The sequence below is a fragment of the Pristis pectinata genome, chromosome 5, assembly GCF_009764475.1.
Source record: "Pristis pectinata isolate sPriPec2 chromosome 5, sPriPec2.1.pri, whole genome shotgun sequence".
In the NCBI taxonomy this organism is placed as follows: domain Eukaryota; kingdom Metazoa; phylum Chordata; class Chondrichthyes; order Rhinopristiformes; family Pristidae; genus Pristis; species Pristis pectinata.
This window is the reverse complement of record NC_067409.1, coordinates 8,761,401-8,782,115: the sequence shown is the minus strand read 5'-3', so window position 1 is coordinate 8,782,115 and position 20,715 is coordinate 8,761,401. Positions and strand designations below refer to the sequence as shown.

Below are 20,715 nucleotides of genomic sequence, written 5' to 3'. Positions count from 1 at the left end.
TGGTACGTACTTGTAGGCTTTTATATATTCTGCTCGATGGGAGAGGGGAGAAGAGAGAATGACCAGGGTGGGTGGGGTCATTGATTATGTTAGCTGCTTTATCAAGGCAGCAGGAAGTGTGGACAGAGTCCATGGAGGGGAGGCTGGTTTCCGTGATGTGCTGAGCTGTGTCCACAACTCGCTGCAGTTGGCTGACCTTCAGCCTGAGACTGTGCTCCTGAGCACTAGACTGGAGGGAGCAGCATCTTGGCACCAACGTCGTGAATCTCTCTCAGAATCAGTTCACCCAGGACTTAACTGGTGCGGTGAGGCCTGCTGAAGAATTGTTTGTTTTGGTTTCCACGTTATCACAGAAGTTCACAGTTTAGCTTTCTATATATGATCTCATAAATATTTGAGATTAATTGGCCCATCTTCTGAATGAATGAAGCATGTTTAGGATTCATTGGTGGGGGATGTGGGCACCACTTGTTGGCCAAGTTTTTAATGACCCTTGGACTCTGGCCCACAAAGCCATTTTGGAGCATAGTTGACCTCACTGTGGTGGTCACATATTGGGTAAGGGCAGCAATTTTATGTCCCTATATTTTCTCTGCACTAGAATTAAATGTGTCTGATGAGAGGCTGTACAAGTGTGAGCGCTACTGTCTGTACCAGTGTTGGGCAGTTTTCCACAGGTTCGGCTGTGAAAGCTGCAAGGTTTTTTTCCGTAAAAGGTGCAGACCTCCGTAACCTGCATTCACGGGTGTCGTCCAACAGCCCACAGATAACGTGGGTCTAACAGCCCACTGCCAATGTTGGTCTGAGTCCATTTTACTTGAAGTGCCTCGACTCCTCCACAAAAATGACGAAGAGAAGAGTCCCAAAAGAACAGCATAGGAACTGGCTCTTCAGCCCACCTTCAAGCACCCACTTACACTTCTGCACTAATCCTATTTTCTTCAACCCCCCGACAGCAACTGCCCCCATTCACCTATGCATGAGGTGCAATTTACAGTGGCCAATTAACCTACCGACCCTCATGTCTTCGGGGTTTGGGAGGTAACTGGGGAAATCCCACGTGGTCACAAGTAGAACATGCAAACTCCACACAGACAGCACCTGAGGTCAGGATTGAACCTGGGTTGAGATCTGTGAGGTAGTGGCGCCACTGAGCCATCCCCTGTGTCCACGTCCTTGCTCGTACCCAGCTTGCAAAGTGTGTTTCAGTGCTGCAGGTCACTGAGTCAGGGTCTTGGGTCCTTGCTTCAATCTCTAGCTGGTTCTAATTTACTTTTCTCTTTTATTTTTTACCTGTTCCTTCCCCTAGTTTTGGTCTTCTGTTCCTGAAGCTGGAGAACTGCAGACATGGGTCTCAAGACTGCTTTACCCAAGGTGGAACTGTACCTTTATAGCTTAGTGTTGACCCTAGCGGTGCTGTGGTCAGCCAGCTGGATCTATGAAGCCTCGACAGGTAATGTGCAGGATGTTTCTTAGTAAGTGTTCATTTTCATTTCTTCCCATCCTTCCCCCTCCTCACGGACACCCCCCACCCCCCGGTCATTCACGTAGCTGTGAAAAATGTTGAGTAATTTGCTGTTGATGAGAATGTGGGGAGAATAAAATGGGTTCGTATAAGATTCGTGTAGAAACAGAAGTTGATGGTTGGTGCGGACTTGGTGGGCCAAAGGACTTTAGAGTTATTGAATCATATAGCAAGGAAACAGTCCATTCATCCCACTACGTTCATGCCAATCAGTGGGCACCCATTCGTATTAATCCCATCTTTCAGCACTTGGCCTGTAGCCTTCTGTGCCTGGGTGATTGAAGAGCTCACCTAGACACCTCAAATGTTATTAGTGACTCTGCTTCCACCATTCCCTCAAACAGTGCATCCCAGGTACCCGCTGCTCTCTGGGTGAAAGATATCCCTCCTAGATCCCCTCTAAATCTCTTGTCCCTTACCGTAAATCTATGTCCTCTAGTTTTATCTACCTCTGACATGGGGAAAAGTTTCCTGCAGTCTACCCTATCGAAACCCCTTATAACCTTGTATACCTCAATCATGGCCCCCTTAACCTCCTTTGATCAAGAGAAAACAGACCCAGTCTCTCCTCATAACTTGGTTCCAAAGGTCAGAGGTGAATCACAGAGTGGTTATGGTATAGGAGGAGTCCACTCATCCCTGCCAGTCCATACTGGCTCACTGTAAGAGCAATCCAGGTAGTCCCCTCCCTCCTTCCAGAGACTTGGCCAGCTCCCTACTGAATAGCACAGTTGAATCTACCTCCAGTACTGCCCTGCCAGTGCATTCCAGAGCAACTTCTCGCTGTGCAAAGGAATCTTGCCCGGCTGTCACTCCTGGTTCTTTTGCCATGGCTTGATTGTTGCATCCCCTGGTTCCTGACCTGCTAATGGCAACCGTTTCTCTCCGTCAACATCATGATTTTAAATACCTTTAACAAATCTCTTCACAGCTCCTCTGTTCCAAGGAGAACAACCCAACTTCGATAGTGCAATCCACGTAACTACATTTCCTCATCCTTGGAATCATTTTGACAAACTTCTTCCGCACTGTCTCCACAGCCTCAACATCTTTCTGAAAGTGTGTGCCCAGTTCCGAATACAGCTGTCCAGTTGTGCTAAACCAGTGTTTTCTAAAGAGTTATCATTACCTCCTTGCTCTTGTACTCTATACCTCTGTTTATAAAGCCAAGGAACCCATGTGTATCCTTAACCACTTTCTTACCCTGAACCTTGCCTTAAAATCCCACTTTCTATCCTGCTGTTATAAGACTATTGAATGGTCCCCCTAGTACAATAAGATGGACTCTTGATCTCACAGTCTACCTTGTTATGACCTTGCACCTTATTGTCTGCCTGCACTGCACTTTCTTTGTAACTGTAACACTTTATTCTGCATTCTGTTATTGCTTTTCCCTTGTACTACCTCAATGCACTAATATGATGAAATGATCTGTCTGGATGGCATGCAAAACAAAGTTTTTCACTGTACTTCGGTACATGTGACAATAATAAACCAATTTACCAAATGGCAGTTTGGAAAACTAAGTACCTACATCCCACATCTCTCTACTCTCTACCCCTTTTAGAATTGGGGTCCTACACCAGTCCTCCCCAGTCAGTTCAAACTCTGCACCTAGAACATAGAATTAAAGAGTGGGACATTTGGTCCATTTGGCCTGTCAGTTAGATCGTGACTAATCCGTACCTTAATCCAAATTCAGAGGAACTTGACTGTCAGTTTAGTGCTGCCCATTCTTCTCTTGCCCTGTATTGTATTCTCTCTGTTGTTGTATGAGTGCACAGTTCTGGTCACCATACCATAGGAAGGATGTGCTTAAGCTGGAGAGGGTGTGCAGAAGATTCACGGGGATGTTGCTGGGACAGGAGGGCTTGAGTTATAAGGAGAGACTGGATAGGCTGAGATTGTTTTCCCTGGAGGGAAGGAGGCTGAGGGGTGACCTTATAGAGGTTTATAAGATATTATCAAGCCTGCTTAACATGATAGAACATCCCAAGAGGATCATCAAAAAATGCTGACACTGGAGATACAAGGCATGCAGTAGATTAGATGGATGGTCAGAGTCTTTTTCCCAGGGTAGGGAAATGTAAAACTAAAGGAGATAGGTTTGTGAGAGGGGAAAGGGGAGTCGAGGGCCAAGTTTTTTACACAGTGGGTGGTGGGTAGATGGAATAAACTGCCAGAGGAAGTGGTAGAGGTGGGTACAATACAATGTTTAAAAGACATCTGGACAGGTACATAGACAGGAAAGGTTTAGAGGGATATGGGCCAAATGCAGGCAAATAGGACTAGTTCAGGTAGGCACCTGGGTTGGCATGGATGAGTTGGGCCGAAGGGCCTGTTTCCGTGCTATACAACTCTGACTCTCCACCTACACTGTTAGACATCCTGCAGGTGAAGACCAGGGATTAGCCCTCTCCCACATCCCTGCCCTTGTTCCCTGGAGATGCTCTAATGCTTGACTCGGCTGTTCACCTGTCGCGTTATTGCTTTAACATCACTGCGGTATATTGTTTCTCTTACTTCATCAGTGCCTATTTTAAACTGATCTTCTGTCAGCACAGACTCCACAATGACAAATCCATTTTTTCAACCCATTTCCCCTTTGAAAAAATTGACAAAGAATCTCATTTAATGGTATGGTGTTCGTACCTACAGCTCCCCATTCCTACCACCACATGGTGAATATATGCTCGGTGGATTTGTTATCTTGACTTGACTTGGGCAGCAGAATTACCTGCTGGGCTTAATCACACATCCTGCTGCTAAACAAGCTTGTTCTTTAAACACTCCCTGTGTCCTCTTCCTTGTAACTGGCAGTTCAGGTTTAACTCATTCCATTGAACAGCATGAGCTGGTACCGTGAAATTAGTTGGGGCGTGGCTCTTGTATTGATGCAGTGTCAAAGATTTTGCATTGCCCTGACACCAAACCTTGAATATTTTTAAGCATTACTCTATCCTAAGGGAGACTAAGGGAGCTAGGGCTTTACTCTTTGGAGAGAAGGAGAATGAGAGGAGACATGATAGAGGTGTACAAAATGTTAAGAGGAATATATAGAGTGGACAGCCAGCGCCTCTTTCCCAGGGCACCAATGCTCAATACAAGAGGGCACGGCTTTAAACTAATGGGTGGGAAGTTCAAGGGAGACATCAGAGGAAGGTGTTTTACCCAGAGAGTGGTCAGGGTGTGGAACACGCTGCTTGGGGCAGTGGTGGAGGCAGGTACATTGGCCAACTTCAAGAGATTGCTAGATAAGCGTATGGAGGAATTTAAAATAGGGGGATATGTGGGAGGAAGGGGTTAGATTGTCTTAGGCATGTTTTAAAGGTTGGCACAACATTGTGGGCTGAAGGGCCTGTATTGTGCTGTACTGTTCTATGGTTCTATGTTCTATCCACGTGGAGCTGAACATGCCAATGTCCATTGTAGTTCAGTGTGTGCTGGAGAAGGTAGCTTAGGGAAGATTTCAACCCATCAAAGTGAAGAGGACAGGGCGACGTACAGGCAAGTAAACCTTAAAATGCTGCGAAACTTAGATGTGCTGCAGGTCATTGCTGGACTCCTGCCAACTCTCGCAACAGGACTGCGACCACCGCATCAGTTAGCGTAGAGAGACTGAGAATGGAACTGAGACGTACAGTTTATGAAGAAGGGTCTTGCAAATGAGTCTTTGGCCATGGGGAAAGAGCAGATGACTGAGGTGACGTAGAACATTACAGCACAGTACAGGCCCTTTGGCCCACAATGTTGTGCCGACATTTTATCCTGCTCTAAGATCTATCTAACCCTTCCCTCCCACATAGCCCCCTATTTCTCTACCATTTCTGTGTCTATCTAAGAGTCTCTTAAATGTCTCCAATGTACCTACCCCCACAATCTCTGCCGGCAGTGTGTTCCACACACTCACCACTCTCTGTATATATAAAAAAAACTTGCCCCTGACATCCCCCTTATACCTTCCTCCAATCACCTTAAAATTATGTCCCCTCGTGTTAGCCATTGTCACCCTGGGAAAAAGTCTCTGACTGTCCACTCGATCTATGCCTCTTATCATCTTGTACACCTCTATCAAGTCACCTCTCATCCTCCTCCTCTCCAAAGAGAAAAGCCCAAGCTCACTTAACCTACCCTCATAAGATGTGCTCTCCAATCCAGGCAGCATCCTGGTAAATCTCCTCTGCACCCTCTCTAAAGCTTCCACATCCTTCCTATAATGAGGCGACCAGAACTGAACACAATATTCTTCCATGTCATAAAAATTCTATAATTTTATAATGTTATGATTCTTATGTACCTGGCAGTTAGAATAAGAACACAGAAACATAGCAGAAATAGGCCATTCAGCCCTTCAATCCTGCCCCACCGTTCAATACGATTATGGCTGGAAATCCAAATTTGGTGCCCTGTTCCAGCTTTCCTCCCAATATCCATTGACCCTCTATCCCTTGGGAAAAAATACCCAACTCTTTCTTGAACCCATGGTTCTCATACCTTCTGAGACAAGCACGTAGAGAGGAAGTTCTGACGGAGGTAAAGAGTAGAGGGTAGAGAACGGTTGCAATAATGGCTTGATTGGGTAAGAGTATGGAATAGGGAGGAAGAGGGTGAGTGGGTGGGATGGAAAGAAGAGTGTGTGGGAAGGGGGAGGAGGTAGGATGGCTCTGGATTGATGGGAGTCCTACTGCTTTAATTCTGTGAGAACTGAATTGTTGGCCGAACAAGAATTTGCAGAGCCCCCATCCCTTTAAGGAAATATCTGTTTTGCAGCTTGTGTTGGTCTCCACCTTGAACTTTACTTCTGCTCTCCCACACAGAGAACATGAGCAAGCAGACCTTTAAGCAAAGTGTCAAGCGTGGCTGGTCGTACATTGGTCGGAAGATGGTGAGCCCTGCCGTTCCGTGTCATTGATGTCGCTCAAGTCGGTTGGTTTGCCCGCATCTCGCCGAAGGCAGCGGACTTGAGCTGTGGGAGCATTGCTGGCCAATGATCTCGAAAGGGTCTCTGCTACCACAGAACTTACAAATTGTGTGACACCGTCCCCTCCTATTGATCTTCTTTTCAGCTATTCCATAATGGAAGGCATCACAGTTGAGCTTCCCATCCCCACTATATACCCCTTTGTTTCAAGAGGGTTACCTGGTCCATTGTGCTACTTCAGTTTTTCAGTTAGTCCAACTTGCACCTCCTTTTGACCTATATCCATGCGGTTTTATTTCCCACCCCAAGTATTTATCCAATTTCCTTTTGAAAAATTACTATTGTGTCTGCTTCCACTGCTCTTTCAGACAGCATGCTTCAGATCATGATGACCATCTGAGTATTTAAAGAAAAATCTCCATTATTCCTTTGACCTTTTGCCAATGATCTTAACTTGGTTACTGGCTTACTGGTATGCCTGCCACAAGAAATGCCTTGGACACACAGGTTTGTAGCTGGCTGTTTCAGCCTTCCTTAATGAGAGACTCTCATTGGATGCTTTTCAGCTAACGTTTCATGCTCTGTTCCCCTAACTAACACACAGTCTGTGTCATTTCAATCCTGTGTTCAGCTCGGAGTATAAACATTTAACAACATGTCTAATTTTAGCTGCATGCAACTACCCTGCAGATTTCAGTCAAGAATAAAATAAAAGGACTCTGGAGCTGGAGGATTTTTTGTACATTTTTAGCAGTTTTTTTTTGTAATTACCCTGACTTTGCTGGTCTGTTTAAACCTTTCTATGGCCTTGATCTCCCAATCTCTCTAACCTCCTCTGCGATGCAACCCTCCATTGCAAATTAAGAATTCCTTAAAATTGTGACAGAAAGCAAAAAAAGAAGAGAAAATGAGTGACAAGGGAACATTCCTCCTATTCTGGTCTCCTAAAGACTTTAATTGCTCCACTGCTGTCAGCTGTGTTTTAATTGCCTCTGCCAAAAGGTCTGTAGTCTCACCTACTGGTCTCCACTAGTCAGTGAGACGAGAACTAGGGGACGTAGCCTCAAGATTCAGGGAAGTAGATTTAGGACAGAGATGAGGAGGAACTGCTTTTCCCAGAGAGTAGTGAATCTGTGGAATTCTCTGCCCAGGGAAGCAGCAGAGGCTACCTCATTAAATATGTTTAAGACACAGATTTTTGCATAGTAGGAGAATTAAGGGTTATGGGGAAGAGACAGGTAGGTGGATCTGAGTCCACGGCCAGATCAGCCATGATCTTATTGAATGCCGGAGCAGGCTCGACGGGCCAGATGGCCTCCTCCTGTTCCTAGTTCTTAGAATTCCCTCTTTGAATTTCACCATCCTAGCTTACTACCTTTGTTTTAGATAAAAACTTGCCTCCGAGCTTTTGGTCACCTGGCCTTGTATGTCCAGCGTCAAGCTTTTTTGATGATCCTCTTGGGATGTTCTATCATGTTAAGCAGGCTTGTTAATATTTCAACAGTTAAGCGTTGCTGAAGGAACAGGATACTTGTAATGATGACTGATAAAGGCAAATGGTAGGATCACGGCACTCATTGTGAGCCTCATGGTGTGACATCATTCTCTGTGTGACTCCATGTAGAGTCACTACCTCCAACAGTAGGTCCAGTGCCTTTAACACGATAGAACATCCCGAGAGGATCACCAAAACGGGCCGGCGCTGGAGATACAAGGCCAGGCGACCAGAAGCTTAGAGGCACAAGAGATTCTGCAGATGCTGGAAATCTGGAGCAACATACACAAAATGCTGGAGGAACTCAGCAGATCAGGCAGCATTGATGGAGGATTTTTCTTTAACCACTCCAAGTATTTATCCAATCTCCTTTTAAAAAAAATTACTATTGAATCTGCTTCCACTGCTCTTTCAGACAGCACGCTTCAGATCATGATGACCATCTAAAGAAAAATCTCCATTTATACTTCTTTGTTCTTTTGCCAATGAACTTAACTTGGTTATCGGGTTACTGGTATGGAAGGATCCAAGCGAATCATCAAAACAGGCTGATGCTGGAGATACAAGGCCAGGCAACCAGAAACTTGGAGGATATATTTTAAATGAATGTGGTGAGCTGGAATGGTGAGATTCAAGGAAGGAATTCCAGAACTTTGGGCCGCGGCAATTGAAACACAGCTGACAGCTGTGGAGCTATTAAAATGGGGGTTGTTCAAGCGGACAGTAGGAGTAGTGTTCCCTTGTCACTCATTTTCTCTTTTTTTTTGCTTTCAAAGTCAAAGTCAGGTTTATTGTTATACGAAAAAGCACGATGATGCTGGAGGAACTCAGCAGGCCAGGCAGCATCTGTGGAGAAAAGCAGGCGGTCAACATTTTGGGTCAGGACGCTTCTGACCCTTTGTTTTTCTCCACGGACGCTGCCTGGTCTGCTGAGTTCCTTCAGCATCATCATGTTTTTCATCTAGATTCCAGCATCTGCAGTCCTTTATTGTCATCTGCACAAGTCCATGTACACACGGACGCACTGAAAAAGTTACTTGCAGCAGCATCACAGGCACAGAGCATCAGATAAGCAGCATTCACAAGAAAAACATAAATTAGACATAAATTAAACAATTTTTACAAAGAACACAATTAGAACAAAATTATATTTTAATGCAAAGTAATCTAAGTGATCATGCTGTTGACACAGTTTTGAGGAGTTCTTAATTTGTGATGGAGGGTTGCATCTCTGAGGAGGTTAGAGAGATTGGGAGAGCAAGGCCTTGGAAAGGTTTGAACAGAAATCAGTCAAGACAAGATAATTTAGAGAAACCAGTGTGCTAAAAATGTATCAAAAATCCTCCAGCTCCAGAATCTTTTTTATTTTATTCTCGACTGGAATCTTCAGGGGAATTGCCTACAGCTAAAATTAGACACTGTGTTAAATGTTTATACTCTGAGCTGAACAAAAGAATGAAATGACACAGACTGTGTTGGTTAGGGGAGCAGAGCTGGCCCCATACCACAGTGTGAGCTCTTTTTAAACAGAGCCGAGATTGTTTTGCATACTCTGGTGTCACATGCAGCTGCTAATTCTGCCTGTCTAACTTCTTGTCATCTCTAGCATTGGCATTAAAGCTCATATATATTTAAAATATCATATTGACAGGCATCCCTTGGGCCTTTCTGTCACAGTTTCTACTGCTTTTGTAGCTGCTGTTGTAAAATCTGCTCTTAGTTTAAAAAAGGGACGGGTTCAGGCCAGGGGGCAGATCAGTTGAACAAGTTGCTGGAGTCTTCCCTTCATCCAGAAAGAAAACACACACTTGTTTGGAAGCCGGATCGAACAACAATGTTTTTTTTGAAGCAACACACAAAAGGCGCTGGAGGAACTCAACAGGTCAGCCAGCATCTGTGGAGGGACGGTTGACGCTTCGGGTCGAGACCCTCCAACTGGACTGAAAGAAAGAGGAGAGACAGCCCGTATGTAAAAAAAAGTGGGACAGAAGGGGTGGAGCAAGAGCTGACGGGTGATTGGTGGATCCAGGTGAAAGGATAAGCAGACGGGGGAGAGTGGGAATGACGTCAGAAACTGGGAGCTGATAGTTGGAAGTGACAAAGGTCCGTAGATAACGGAATCTGATAGGATAGGGTGGAGCACGGAATAGAGGGAGGGAGGTGGGGAGGGGAACTGGTGGGAGGAGTGTGTGGGAGGGCGAAGGTATAGGGTGATGGGAGCCAGGTGGATCAGGAGGAGAGAGAAAAGGGACAGAGGGGAAGCAGTTTACTAGAAGTTGGAGGATTCAGTGCTCATGCTGCCAGGTTGGAGACAGCCCAGACGGACCGTGAGGTGCTGCTCCTCTAATTTGTGTTTCGCCTCGACTTGGTAGTGGAGGAGGCCGAAGACAGACATGTCGGTGTGGGAATGGGAAGTGGAATTTAAATGGCTGGCCACCAGGAGATCCCGGCTGGTACAGCGGAAGGAGCGAAGGTGCTCGACGAAGCACTCACCCAGTCTGTATCCAGTCTCACCGGTGTAGAGGAGGCTGCACCGGATGAAATAGGTAACACGTGAACGACTGCCTTACCTGGAAGGGCTGTTTAGGGCCCTGGATGGTGGTGAGGGAGGTAGTGTAGAGACAGGTGTGCAATGAAAAACACGACGATGCTGGAGGAACTCAACAGTCCAGTCAGCATCCGTAGAGAAAAGCAGGCGGTCAACGTTTCCAGTCAGGACCCTTCTTCAGGACAGATTTCAGGGGAGAGTGCCTGGTGAAGGAAGGGGGTGGGTGGGGAGGGCTGAACGGGTGAGGGAGTCACAGAGCGAGTGACCCCTGTGGAAAGCCAGGAGGAGGGAGGATGATGTGCCCATTGGTGGGATCCCGTTGTAGACAGCAGAAGTTGCAAAGAAAGCTTTTTTGAAGGTTCTATAGCAGGAAATGGAGCAAAGTCCCAGAAACCGTAATGTGACCATCTCCTTCCACTGGTGTTGGCTGAAGGATCAACATGGATCAGAACAACCCAAGTTAACTCTCATTGAGACAGCACCCTGTGCTCTTCCATCAGCCTGAGTAAGCAGGCTGGGGAATGGGTCCAAGGGGAGAAAGGATTGTGAGGTGGTGCTGTTAGGTAAGTAGAACGGGAGGAACCTTGTGTGGAGTAAAAACACCAGTTTATACCTTGGACCACCTCACCTTCTTCTGTAGCCGAGTCTCCTTGACCTTAAGTTCACAAAATGCTGAGGGAATGAGATAGGTTAATAGTCGGAATCTTTTTCCCAGGGCAGGCAATTCTTTAACTAAAGGGCACAGGTTTAAGGTGAGAAGGGAGAAAGAGAGGAGATCTGAGGGGTAAGTTTTTCACACCGAGGGTGGTGAATATCTGGAATGAGCCGCCAGAGGAGGTGGTGGAGGCAGATACCATTACAGTATCTAAAAAGCCATCGGACAGGTACATGGATAGGAAAGGTGTAGAGGGATGTGGACCTAATGCAGGCACATGGGATTAGTGTAGATGGTCATCATGGTCAGCATGGACAAGGTGGGCAGAAGGGCCTGTTTCTCTGCTGTGATTCGATGATGTCAGTTCAGATTTCATCGGACTCAGGGTGAGAGTGTTGCCGTGTGAACCACAGTAAGTGCAAAAGTGGCTGCACCAGGTTCTAATCATTCTCTGTTTCTCTTTCAGGATGTGGCTGACTTTGAGTGGGTTATGTGGTTCACCAAGTTCCGAAACTACATTCTTTTTGCCTTATCGGGTCACGTGCTCTTTGGGAAAGCAATTTCCATGTCCTTACCTCAGGTGGGTTCATTTCACCCTCTGTACCAGTCAGGTTATTAAACTATTATTTGTTCTTGGAATACAGGTAGTATTGAAGTCAGACGCAACAGATGTCCTAAATTCAACTTGCCAGAATGCTATTAACTTTTGTTTAAAACTTTCTACTGCAATTACTCTTCAACCTTTAGCCAAACAAACCTATTCATTCCATTGAACAATGAGCCCAACAAGCCCATTCATTCCACTGCTGGGACCTCTGTTATCTACCCTAGCTATGGCCTCATAATTTAAAATACTTCTATCAGGTCAGAAGTATATACCCCCACCCCCCCACCGTCCCAGCCTCTGATGTTCCAGAGAAAACAACCCAAGTCTGTCCAACCTCTCCTTGTAGCTGATACTCTCTAATCCAGGCAACATCCCGGTGAACCTCTTCTGCACCACCTCCACATCCTTCCGGTAACGTGACAACCAGAACTGCACACAACACTCCAAATGAAACGTAACCAAAGTTTTATGCAGCTGCAACATGACTTCCTCATGACTTCCGAATGAAGTAGTTTTGAAACTAAGATGCTGTTGAAATGGGTTTACTGCATGATTCCACAAATCACGATAGTGACTGGATAGTCATTCATTTATTTTCTTAACTATTGTTCGGAAGGCTAAGGTTAATACCCTGAGAGGGCTAGTAGGACCTCAGTTCGATATCTGATCTAAAAGACACAAGCCCAACTCAGCAGCTCTCCACCAGCACTGGACTGGACTGTTAACACGGAATTATGTGCTCGTGTCTTTGGGGTAGGATTTGAACCTGCAATTTTGTGACATGGGACAAGAGGGGGGGCCAACCCCCGAGTCCCAGCTGCCACTCAGTGTAAGAGGACTTGATTAAGAAATAGAACTTTTGGGTTAACTGCAACTAGAATTGACATAAAGCTGGATGGAGTGAGATTGGCTGCTGTAACCCATGTGGAGAGGGCAAGGACTGAATTATGGAGCTTTTAACATTAGGTGATATCTAGATATTTACTGTTAGTCACTTCAAAACTGCAGGGAGCTTTTGCTGTAGTTCTTGACTCCACCACTGGGGACTAGATGATGCAAACTGTAGGAACAATTGTTGCACAGTCCATTGGAATGAATGGCTCTGCTGGGCTAATTGATGGTTGGCCCATTGGAATGAATGGGTATTGTTGATAGTGTAGCCTTGGGCTACAGGCAATGTTGATGAGTTGTTGAAAAAACAAACTGCTGGAGGAACTCAGCAGGTCAAGCAGGGAGGAAAGGGATTATCGACATTTCGGGTGGAGACCCTACGTCATAATTCCTTTCCCCCCCACAGATACTGCTCGACCCGTTGTGTTCCTCCAATAGTTTGTTTCTTGCTCCAGGTCCCAGCATCTGCAGTCTCCTGTGTTTCCTCTTGATGAGTTGTTAAAATGGGTAAAGCAATGGCGGACGGAATTTAATCCTGATAACTGTGAGGTGATACATTTTGGAAGAACTAATAAGGCTAGGAATACATAATAAATGGTAGGGCTTTAAGGAGAACTGAGGATCAGAGAGACCTTGGTGTACAAGTCCAATGATCCCTGCAGGCTGCACAAGTAGATAAAGTGGTGAAGAAGATAGATGGGATACTTCCCTTCATTAAGTGGGGCAGAGAATATAAAGAGCAGGGAGGTTATGGTACAACTACATAAAACAGTGGTTGGGCCGCAGCTGGAGAACTGCATGCAGTTCCGGTCACCACACTGCAGGAGAGGCGTGGTTGCGCAGGAGAGGGTGCGGAGGAGATTCACAAGGATATTGCCTGGGACGGAACGTTTCAGTTGTGAGGAGAGATTGGATAGTCTGGGTTTGTTTTATTGGGAGCCGAGGAGGCTGAGGGTGGAACAAGGAAGAAGTGTGCGGAATTATTAGCCGAGATTTCTAAATCGAGAGTGCATAGGGTTATGGTAAAGGGCAGAGGTTTAGGGGGATCTGAGGAAGAATTTTTTCACCCAGTTGGAATCTGGAACTGAGTGTGGTGATCAGAACTGCAGCTGTTGGAGAACTGGAACGCACTGCCTGAGGGACTGGTAGCGGCAAAGATTCTCACAACATTTCAGTTCCTTGATGGGCACTTGATTCACCAAGGCATAGAAGGCTATGAACCTAATGCTGAAAAATGGGTTTAGTATTGATAGGGACTTGATGGTCAGCACGGACATGGTGGGCCAAAGGGCCAGTTTATGTGCTGTGTGACTCATTGACTCTTATTCCTGAATGGTTCATTGGAATTAATTGGTTTGCTGAGCTAATTGTTGAGTGGTCCAGCAGAATAAGTTTGGGGTAGAGGAACGATTGATTTTGCACTTGCTTTCTTCTTTATGCCAGAACTGAATTTCACTTAAATTGCAATAAATCTTAAAAGTGTCACCTCAACCAGTTGTCAGTGCAGGCACTTAGTTAACTGGTGTTCTCCTTACTTAGTTAGTAGTTGGAATTCTTACCTTTCAGCACCAATGGGAAACATTTTGAAACACAGGGTCTGTCATATAATGAACTCCACTTATTCATAGTAAACAAAAATTAAACTGCAGATGCTGTCATGAAAATCAAAAGCAGAAATGCTGGAAGAACAGCCAGAAACCAGTTATTGTTGTGGGTCTGTGACCTCTCCTCCAGAACTGGGAAGTTCTTCCAGCTTTTCTATCTATTGTGTGCATCATGCTGTCCCTAGTTAACTGGGACACTCTTGTTCCAAAAAGCAATATCAGGTTTTCAGATTGTTTAACTCTTTTTCTATTATTTGGTTTTGCTTTGTTTATTGTTTTTATTTTTTTATTATTATTTAGTCACAAGGTGCAACGTGGAAGTATTTTTTTTACCTTCTTTGTTCCACCCTCAGCCTCCTCGGCTCCCAATAAAACAAACCCGGACTATCCAGTCTCTCCTCACAACTGAAACGTTCCGTCCCAGGCAATATCCTTGTGAATCTCCTCTGCACCCTCTCCTGCGCAACCACGCCTCTCCTGCAGTGTGGTGACCAGAACTGCATGCAGTTCTCCAGCTGCGGCCCAACCACTGTTGGGGTTGAGGCAACAGTCCTAGTGTTACCTGTACTACCTCAATGCACTCTGCACTAACTCAATGTAACTGCACTGTGTAATGAATTGACCTGTACAATCAGTATGCAAGACAAGTTTTTCACTGCACCTCGGTACAAGTGACAATTTAAGCTGTTCCCTAGCAACTGAGAGGGAGGATAAAATTCCCACTGTGCTGAACTGCCCCTTTGTCTATGAAGCAGGCCTATCTGATGGGCATAATGAGGTGAATCTGGAGATGGAATGAAAAACCATGGGGTACCTTAAGGAGAATGATGCAGCATAAGAGTGCTTGGGCCAACATGCATGAGCTGGGCAGAGAAAATTCAGGCAGGAATGATCTCCATCCTTACCCTGGGGTTGTACAGGTAGAATTGGTTTAATGTGACCAAACCTTTCACGGTGTTATTCCAGATGTAGTTGTGATAAATTGATGAAGATCCAATTTATTGCAATGTTTACTCTAACCATTCTTCTCTTTCACAGCACAGATCCATGTACTTTATGGTTTATGGGATTCTTGCAGTCCTGGCTACAATGGGTGTCTCCTATCTCATGTTAATCCTGTCCCACTGCATTCTGCTCTATGGCATTGGCTTGGCTAAACAGAAGTGGCTGTGTTTCGCTGCTGGCCTGTGCAGTTTAGCAACGTTTAAAATAGAGCCTGTAGCTTCCTGGCAGGTAAGAACATAAGAAATTGGAGCAGGGGTTGGCCACAAGGCTCTTGAACCTTCGTCACTGTTCAACAAAGGCCTTTGTAGATTGTTATCTCAGAACTGCCTCCTATTCTTAAACGTACTCACTGATGAAGGATCCCACAGCTACCTGCGGTAGAGAATTCGGAAGAGGCACTATCTCCTGAATAAACAATATCCGGAGACTGTGAGCCTCGTTTCCGGTTGATATGATCTGTAGAAACAACCTGTCAAGCCCTCCTAAGAAGTGCTTTGGCTTCACTTAGATCAACTCTCAAGGTCTGAGAAGAGATAGGTTGTTTCTACTTAATCTCTCCTTGTACAGCAGCCCTCTCTTTGCAAGAATCGTGTTGCAGACAACAGTTGCACCTGAATTAAAATTTTCTTTTCTTTGGTAAGGAAACCAAAACTGCACACCCAGCTCTTGCTGTGGTTTCACTAAAGCCCAAATAATTGTCCCAAAACTTTTCCTCAAAAGCTTATATATAAACATGAATATAATTCCAGTATAAGGATCCCAAATCTTTCTGTGCATTGACATTTCCTAATCTCTTGTTTTATAAAGCTTTTCTAGGTCATCTCTTTTTCCCTAGTGTCAATGTTTTCCTCTCAGTGATCGGTGGATAACTTCCAATTCCAGAAGGACATTGGAATTTAACTCCTAACATGTGGAATGCCTCACTGGAATCTGCAGCCAATATAAGTTACTGTCCTGCCTTTGGAAGTGGCCCTACAATGTGAAGTTGAGGCAACAGTCCTAGTGTTACCTGTACTACCTCAATGCACTCTGCACTAACTCAATGTAACTGCACTGTGTAATGAATTGACCTGTACGATCAGTATGCAAGACAAGTTTTTCACTGCACCTCGGTACAAGTGACAATAATAAACCAATACCAATAGAAGGTGGACAGTAGATGATGAGCAGCCTTCAAAATCTTTGCAACTCCAGAATGGCGGTTTATGACCAGCGAATGAATGGTTGCACTGGAGGTGCAGTGGAGGTGCCCAGTTAGTCTAGGACTTGTCTCATGATATGCCTGTTTGCCCCATGTAACTTTTCTCCCATTTGATTAGATCTTGCCTGACCCCACCCCACCCTGTCTCAACACCATTTACCTGCCTTTGCTCTACGATCCCTCATGACCCTGATTGCAATGTTGGGCAAGCAGCAACACAGAACCCGTGTCAAGTAAAGCAGATTTCTGCAAAGGTGAAGAGCACCAGGCAGTAAGGCTGAGGCTAGTTGTGAGTCACCGCTGTCCATCACATCTGTAAGTGACCTGAGTTAGAAGTGTGTCATTCAAATTGGGAGGTGTAACTTCAGCTGCCTAGGTACAGGAGAGTGCAAAGAAACTTGCAGGGTGGGAAACCAGTGCGTGATTGTGCCGTGGTTCACCTGGATTTTAAGAATGAGGAAGCTGCTTATTTTCATATCTGATGGTGGAGCTCTGAGATCTGGGAACACTACTACATGTTGGTGAAAGGTGGGCTGGTTTGGGATGGGGCTGATTTCTGCCAGTGGTACATGTTGCAATGGCGATCATAAGGTGCCTGTTCATATTTCACCCAGAGCCATACATGTCTAGTAGGGCTGCACAGTGGCATAGCGGTTAGCGTAATGCTATTACAGTGCCAGCGACCTGGGTTCAATTCCCGCTGCTGCCTGTAAGGAGTTTGTACGTTCTCCCAGTGTCTGTGTGGGTTTCCTCCGGGTGCTCCGGTTTCCTCCCACATTCCAAAGACATACAGGTTAGGAGCTGTGGGCATGCTATATTGGCGCCGGAAGCATGGCGACACTTGCGGGCTGCCCCCAGTACATTCTTAACAACACAAAAAGACGTATTTCACTGTGTGTTTCGATGTACATGTGACTAATAAATATCTTAAACTAAGATCCTACAAAAGTTCCATTGAAAAGACTTGATGATGGTTACAAGACAGTGAACTGCTCAGTGTAATGTCCGCTGAAACATTGTCCAACAGTAAGAGAAGTCTCACTAATCTCTTGTTCCTTGGACTACCCAGGTGTAACCTACTCCCTTGTAATCTCCACGACGTTGCCCTGAATTGTTCAGACAGGATAACCCACCACCTATCTCTGCAGCTTCCAACAAGACCACTGGTTACAAATGGAATGCTTAGGGTGGCAAATATTTGCATGTTCTTCCTGTGACCGTGTGGGTTTCCTCCAGGTGCTCCGGTTTTCCAAAAATGTGCAGGTTGGTAGGTTAATAGGACACTGTAAATTGCTCCTAGGGTGTAACTGAGAGGTAGAATCTGGGGGAACTTGAATGTGGGAAGAATTTTTTTTTAATGGGACTAATGTAGGATTAGTGTGGATAGGTGGTTGAAGGCCATCATGGAGTCAGTGGGCCAGTTTCTGTGCAGTATGTCTCTCTTTTTCCTCCTCAGCAAAGAACCCAATGAGATGAAGTCCATTTTAACCCTTGTGATATTGTCCTGTAAGTGGCTAAATCTTGCTGGGACAGTGCATCTCCTGGTTAGTTAGACTCCCAGTACCAATTCAGTCCCTCAAACATCGGTGTGCCCAGGAGGGTGGGGTAATTTGTTCCCAATGGTGGAATTGGTCCTGAAACAGAGGCTGAACTTGCTCCCATCTCATTTCTGGTCATCTGGTCCGTCTTGTCCCAGACAGGGTTTGTAACGGGTACCTTTCAGCTCCAGGATGTCCTGTTCTACGGAGGAAGTGGCTTCACCATCATGCGATGCATGAGCTTCGCATTGGAAAATGTCGAGAAGAAAGATGGGAACTACTCAATCCTGGACCTTTTCATCTACAACTTCTACCTCCCCTTCTTCTTCTTTGGGCCGGTGATGACGTTTGATCAGTTCCACGCTCAGGTAAGCTCTGAGGCCCTGCCTGGGAGATGCAACGTATGTCTCTTACAAACATGATGCTCCAAAGCACTTAACACCTGTGAGGTATCTCTGGAAAGTTCCTGGCCTGTTTAAAATTTTCACCAGGTGAAAACATCAGTCAGATAATTGACTATTTTCTTTGGAACTGGTGTTGGTTGAGAAATGAGGACATCACGGTGGCACAGCTAGGGCAGCTGTTGCCTCGCAGCTCCAGTGACCCAGGTTCAGTCCTGACCTCCGGTGCTGTCTGCGTGGAGTTTGCACGTTCTCCCTGTGACCATTTGGGTTTCCTCCGGGTGCTCCGGTTTCGTCCCACATCCAAAAAATGCAGGTTGGTAGATTAATGGGCCACTGTAAATTGCCTCTAATTTGTAGGTGAGTGGTAGAATCTGAGGGCAGTTCATAGGAATGTGGGGACAATCAGATGGGATTAAGGGTATAAATGGGTGCTTGAAGGGCCAAAGGCCTGTTTCCATGTTGTACGACTCTATGGCTCCGTAATATGCATTTGCACTTCTGAAGTGGATGTAGGAGATGAAACCAATGGGTGAAAACTATACACCCAACACTTTTGCACCTTGGGACGATCGTGAAATAGGTTTGATGACTGCTGACTATACCTCCCAGGACAGGATTTCCCTACCTGTTATTTAGAGTACCGGGGCATGTCCCCTTGTGTTAGGACACCTTCAGTCCGAGGAGACTTCCATTACACACTATCAGTGCTGTTTGGACATCATGCCAATACACAGACACGTTTCCATCCATCACCTCCATGGACTGGGCTTTTTCACCTGGAGTGGGGCCCATAGTTTGCTTTTTTTAAGTGAGACCTGAAGGATTTAGAATGCTCCTCCATGCTTTGCAGAAATAACCTTGGCCACCGTCCCACCAGGAATCTTTCCACACCCCCTCCCACCCCCCAGCACTCTCCCTTCCCCTCACCAACCGCACCAGGGATTATCTCAGTCACCCCAAAAATTAGGAGCAGGAAGGGGTCATCTAAACCCTTCCAGTCTGCTCCACCATTCATCACAGTCAAGGTCACGGTCAAGGTCACGGTCATCTTCTACCTCAGCGCCATTTTCTCATCCTGTCTTTCTGTGCCAAGGAGTGCCTGCCTCAGACTGAGCCTCATTGGTCATAGAGTCGTACAGCGTGGAAATGAGCCCTTCGGCCCATCGCGACCATGCCGACCTTTTTGCCCACCTACACTAATCCCATTTGCTTCACCAGGTCAGTACCTTTCTAGGCCTTGCCTATTTAAGTGCTTGTCTGAACGTAGTACTTATATCAATTTCACCAGCTCCTCTGGCAACACTTTCCAGATATCAACCACACTCTGCATGGGGTGAAGGAAATGTTATCAACCCTTGGTCAATAGCCAAGGGCTGTGGTCTAAAGAATGGGGATGGGGTTGTCGATCCCTGGTGATTCTGAATCTCGTGTCCCACAGATAAATCAATCCAAGTTCGCTCGGAAAGAGAACGAGATGTGGAACATTGGGAAATATGCCTTGGCTCACCTTGCTGTAATCGTCTTTGTCGATATCTTCTTCCATTACCTCTACATTCTGACCATACCTTCTGACCTCAAGCTGGCAGCAGCGCTCTCTGACTGGGCATTAGGTAGGTTGTTGGTGGGGACATCAGTGTAACCCTTGACTGTTCCCCATAAACTTCCCTCTGGGTGGAATCCAACCTCTCTTCATTCCCCACTCAGGTCAGCTCGTTGGCTATTCCTGGTCCCACAGACTCGTTTCTCACCCCCAATCCCCTCCCGACGCCACGCTATGCCTTATCTTTTTTAGTGGGTTTTAAGTGTAGAGCTTAGTTTTTAAGAGGGGTGTAATTTACTAGGGTTAGTTTGTTGTTTTAAGGTGCTTTTAGTAGGGTTATAAAAGTTTTTAAGTGCTTGAGTGGGGGGCTGGACTGTGCAGGCACGGGGCGGGCAGCTTAAAGGGCAGCGTCGTAGCGGGCAGTGGAGTGAGAGGGAAGCAGAGTGGTCGGGCTTTGGCACAAGGGGCTTTGGTGCACAGGGACTTCGCTAAGGGGAAGCTGGTAAGCCTGAGTACGTGCTGCTGAGATACAAGGTAAGGTCTGGTGGGTACTTTTTATCTTGATTTGTTGTAACTAATCTGGGAGCAGGATATGGGGGAGACAGTTAGAGCAGTGATGTGCTCCGTATGCGGTATGTGGGAGGTCAGGGTCAGCACAGTTGTCCCTGATGACCACACCTGTAAAAGGTGCGTCCAGCTGCAGATCCTAGTAGACCGAGTTAGGGAATTGGAGCAGCAGCTGGACAAACTACGGATCATTCGGGAGGCGGAGGCAGAGGCA

General features: G+C 46.0%; 1 protein-coding gene across 2 annotated transcripts in view; it reads left to right on the top strand.

Annotated features, from left to right (window-relative positions):
- The window catches only part of hhatlb (hedgehog acyltransferase like, b), a 60,063-nt gene that overhangs the window by 17,351 nt on the left and 21,997 nt on the right, over positions 1 to 20,715 (top strand). For both annotated transcript variants that reach the window (XM_052015454.1, XM_052015455.1), the window contains 6 exons: positions 1,310 to 1,453; positions 6,343 to 6,410; positions 11,611 to 11,724; positions 15,285 to 15,479; positions 18,149 to 18,358; positions 19,833 to 20,004. In XM_052015454.1, the coding sequence (XP_051871414.1) occupies positions 1,348 to 1,453; positions 6,343 to 6,410; positions 11,611 to 11,724; positions 15,285 to 15,479; positions 18,149 to 18,358; positions 19,833 to 20,004 (865 nt within the window). In that variant the 5' untranslated portion in view covers positions 1,310 to 1,347. The remainder of the gene's footprint in view (positions 1 to 1,309; positions 1,454 to 6,342; positions 6,411 to 11,610; positions 11,725 to 15,284; positions 15,480 to 18,148; positions 18,359 to 19,832; positions 20,005 to 20,715) is intronic.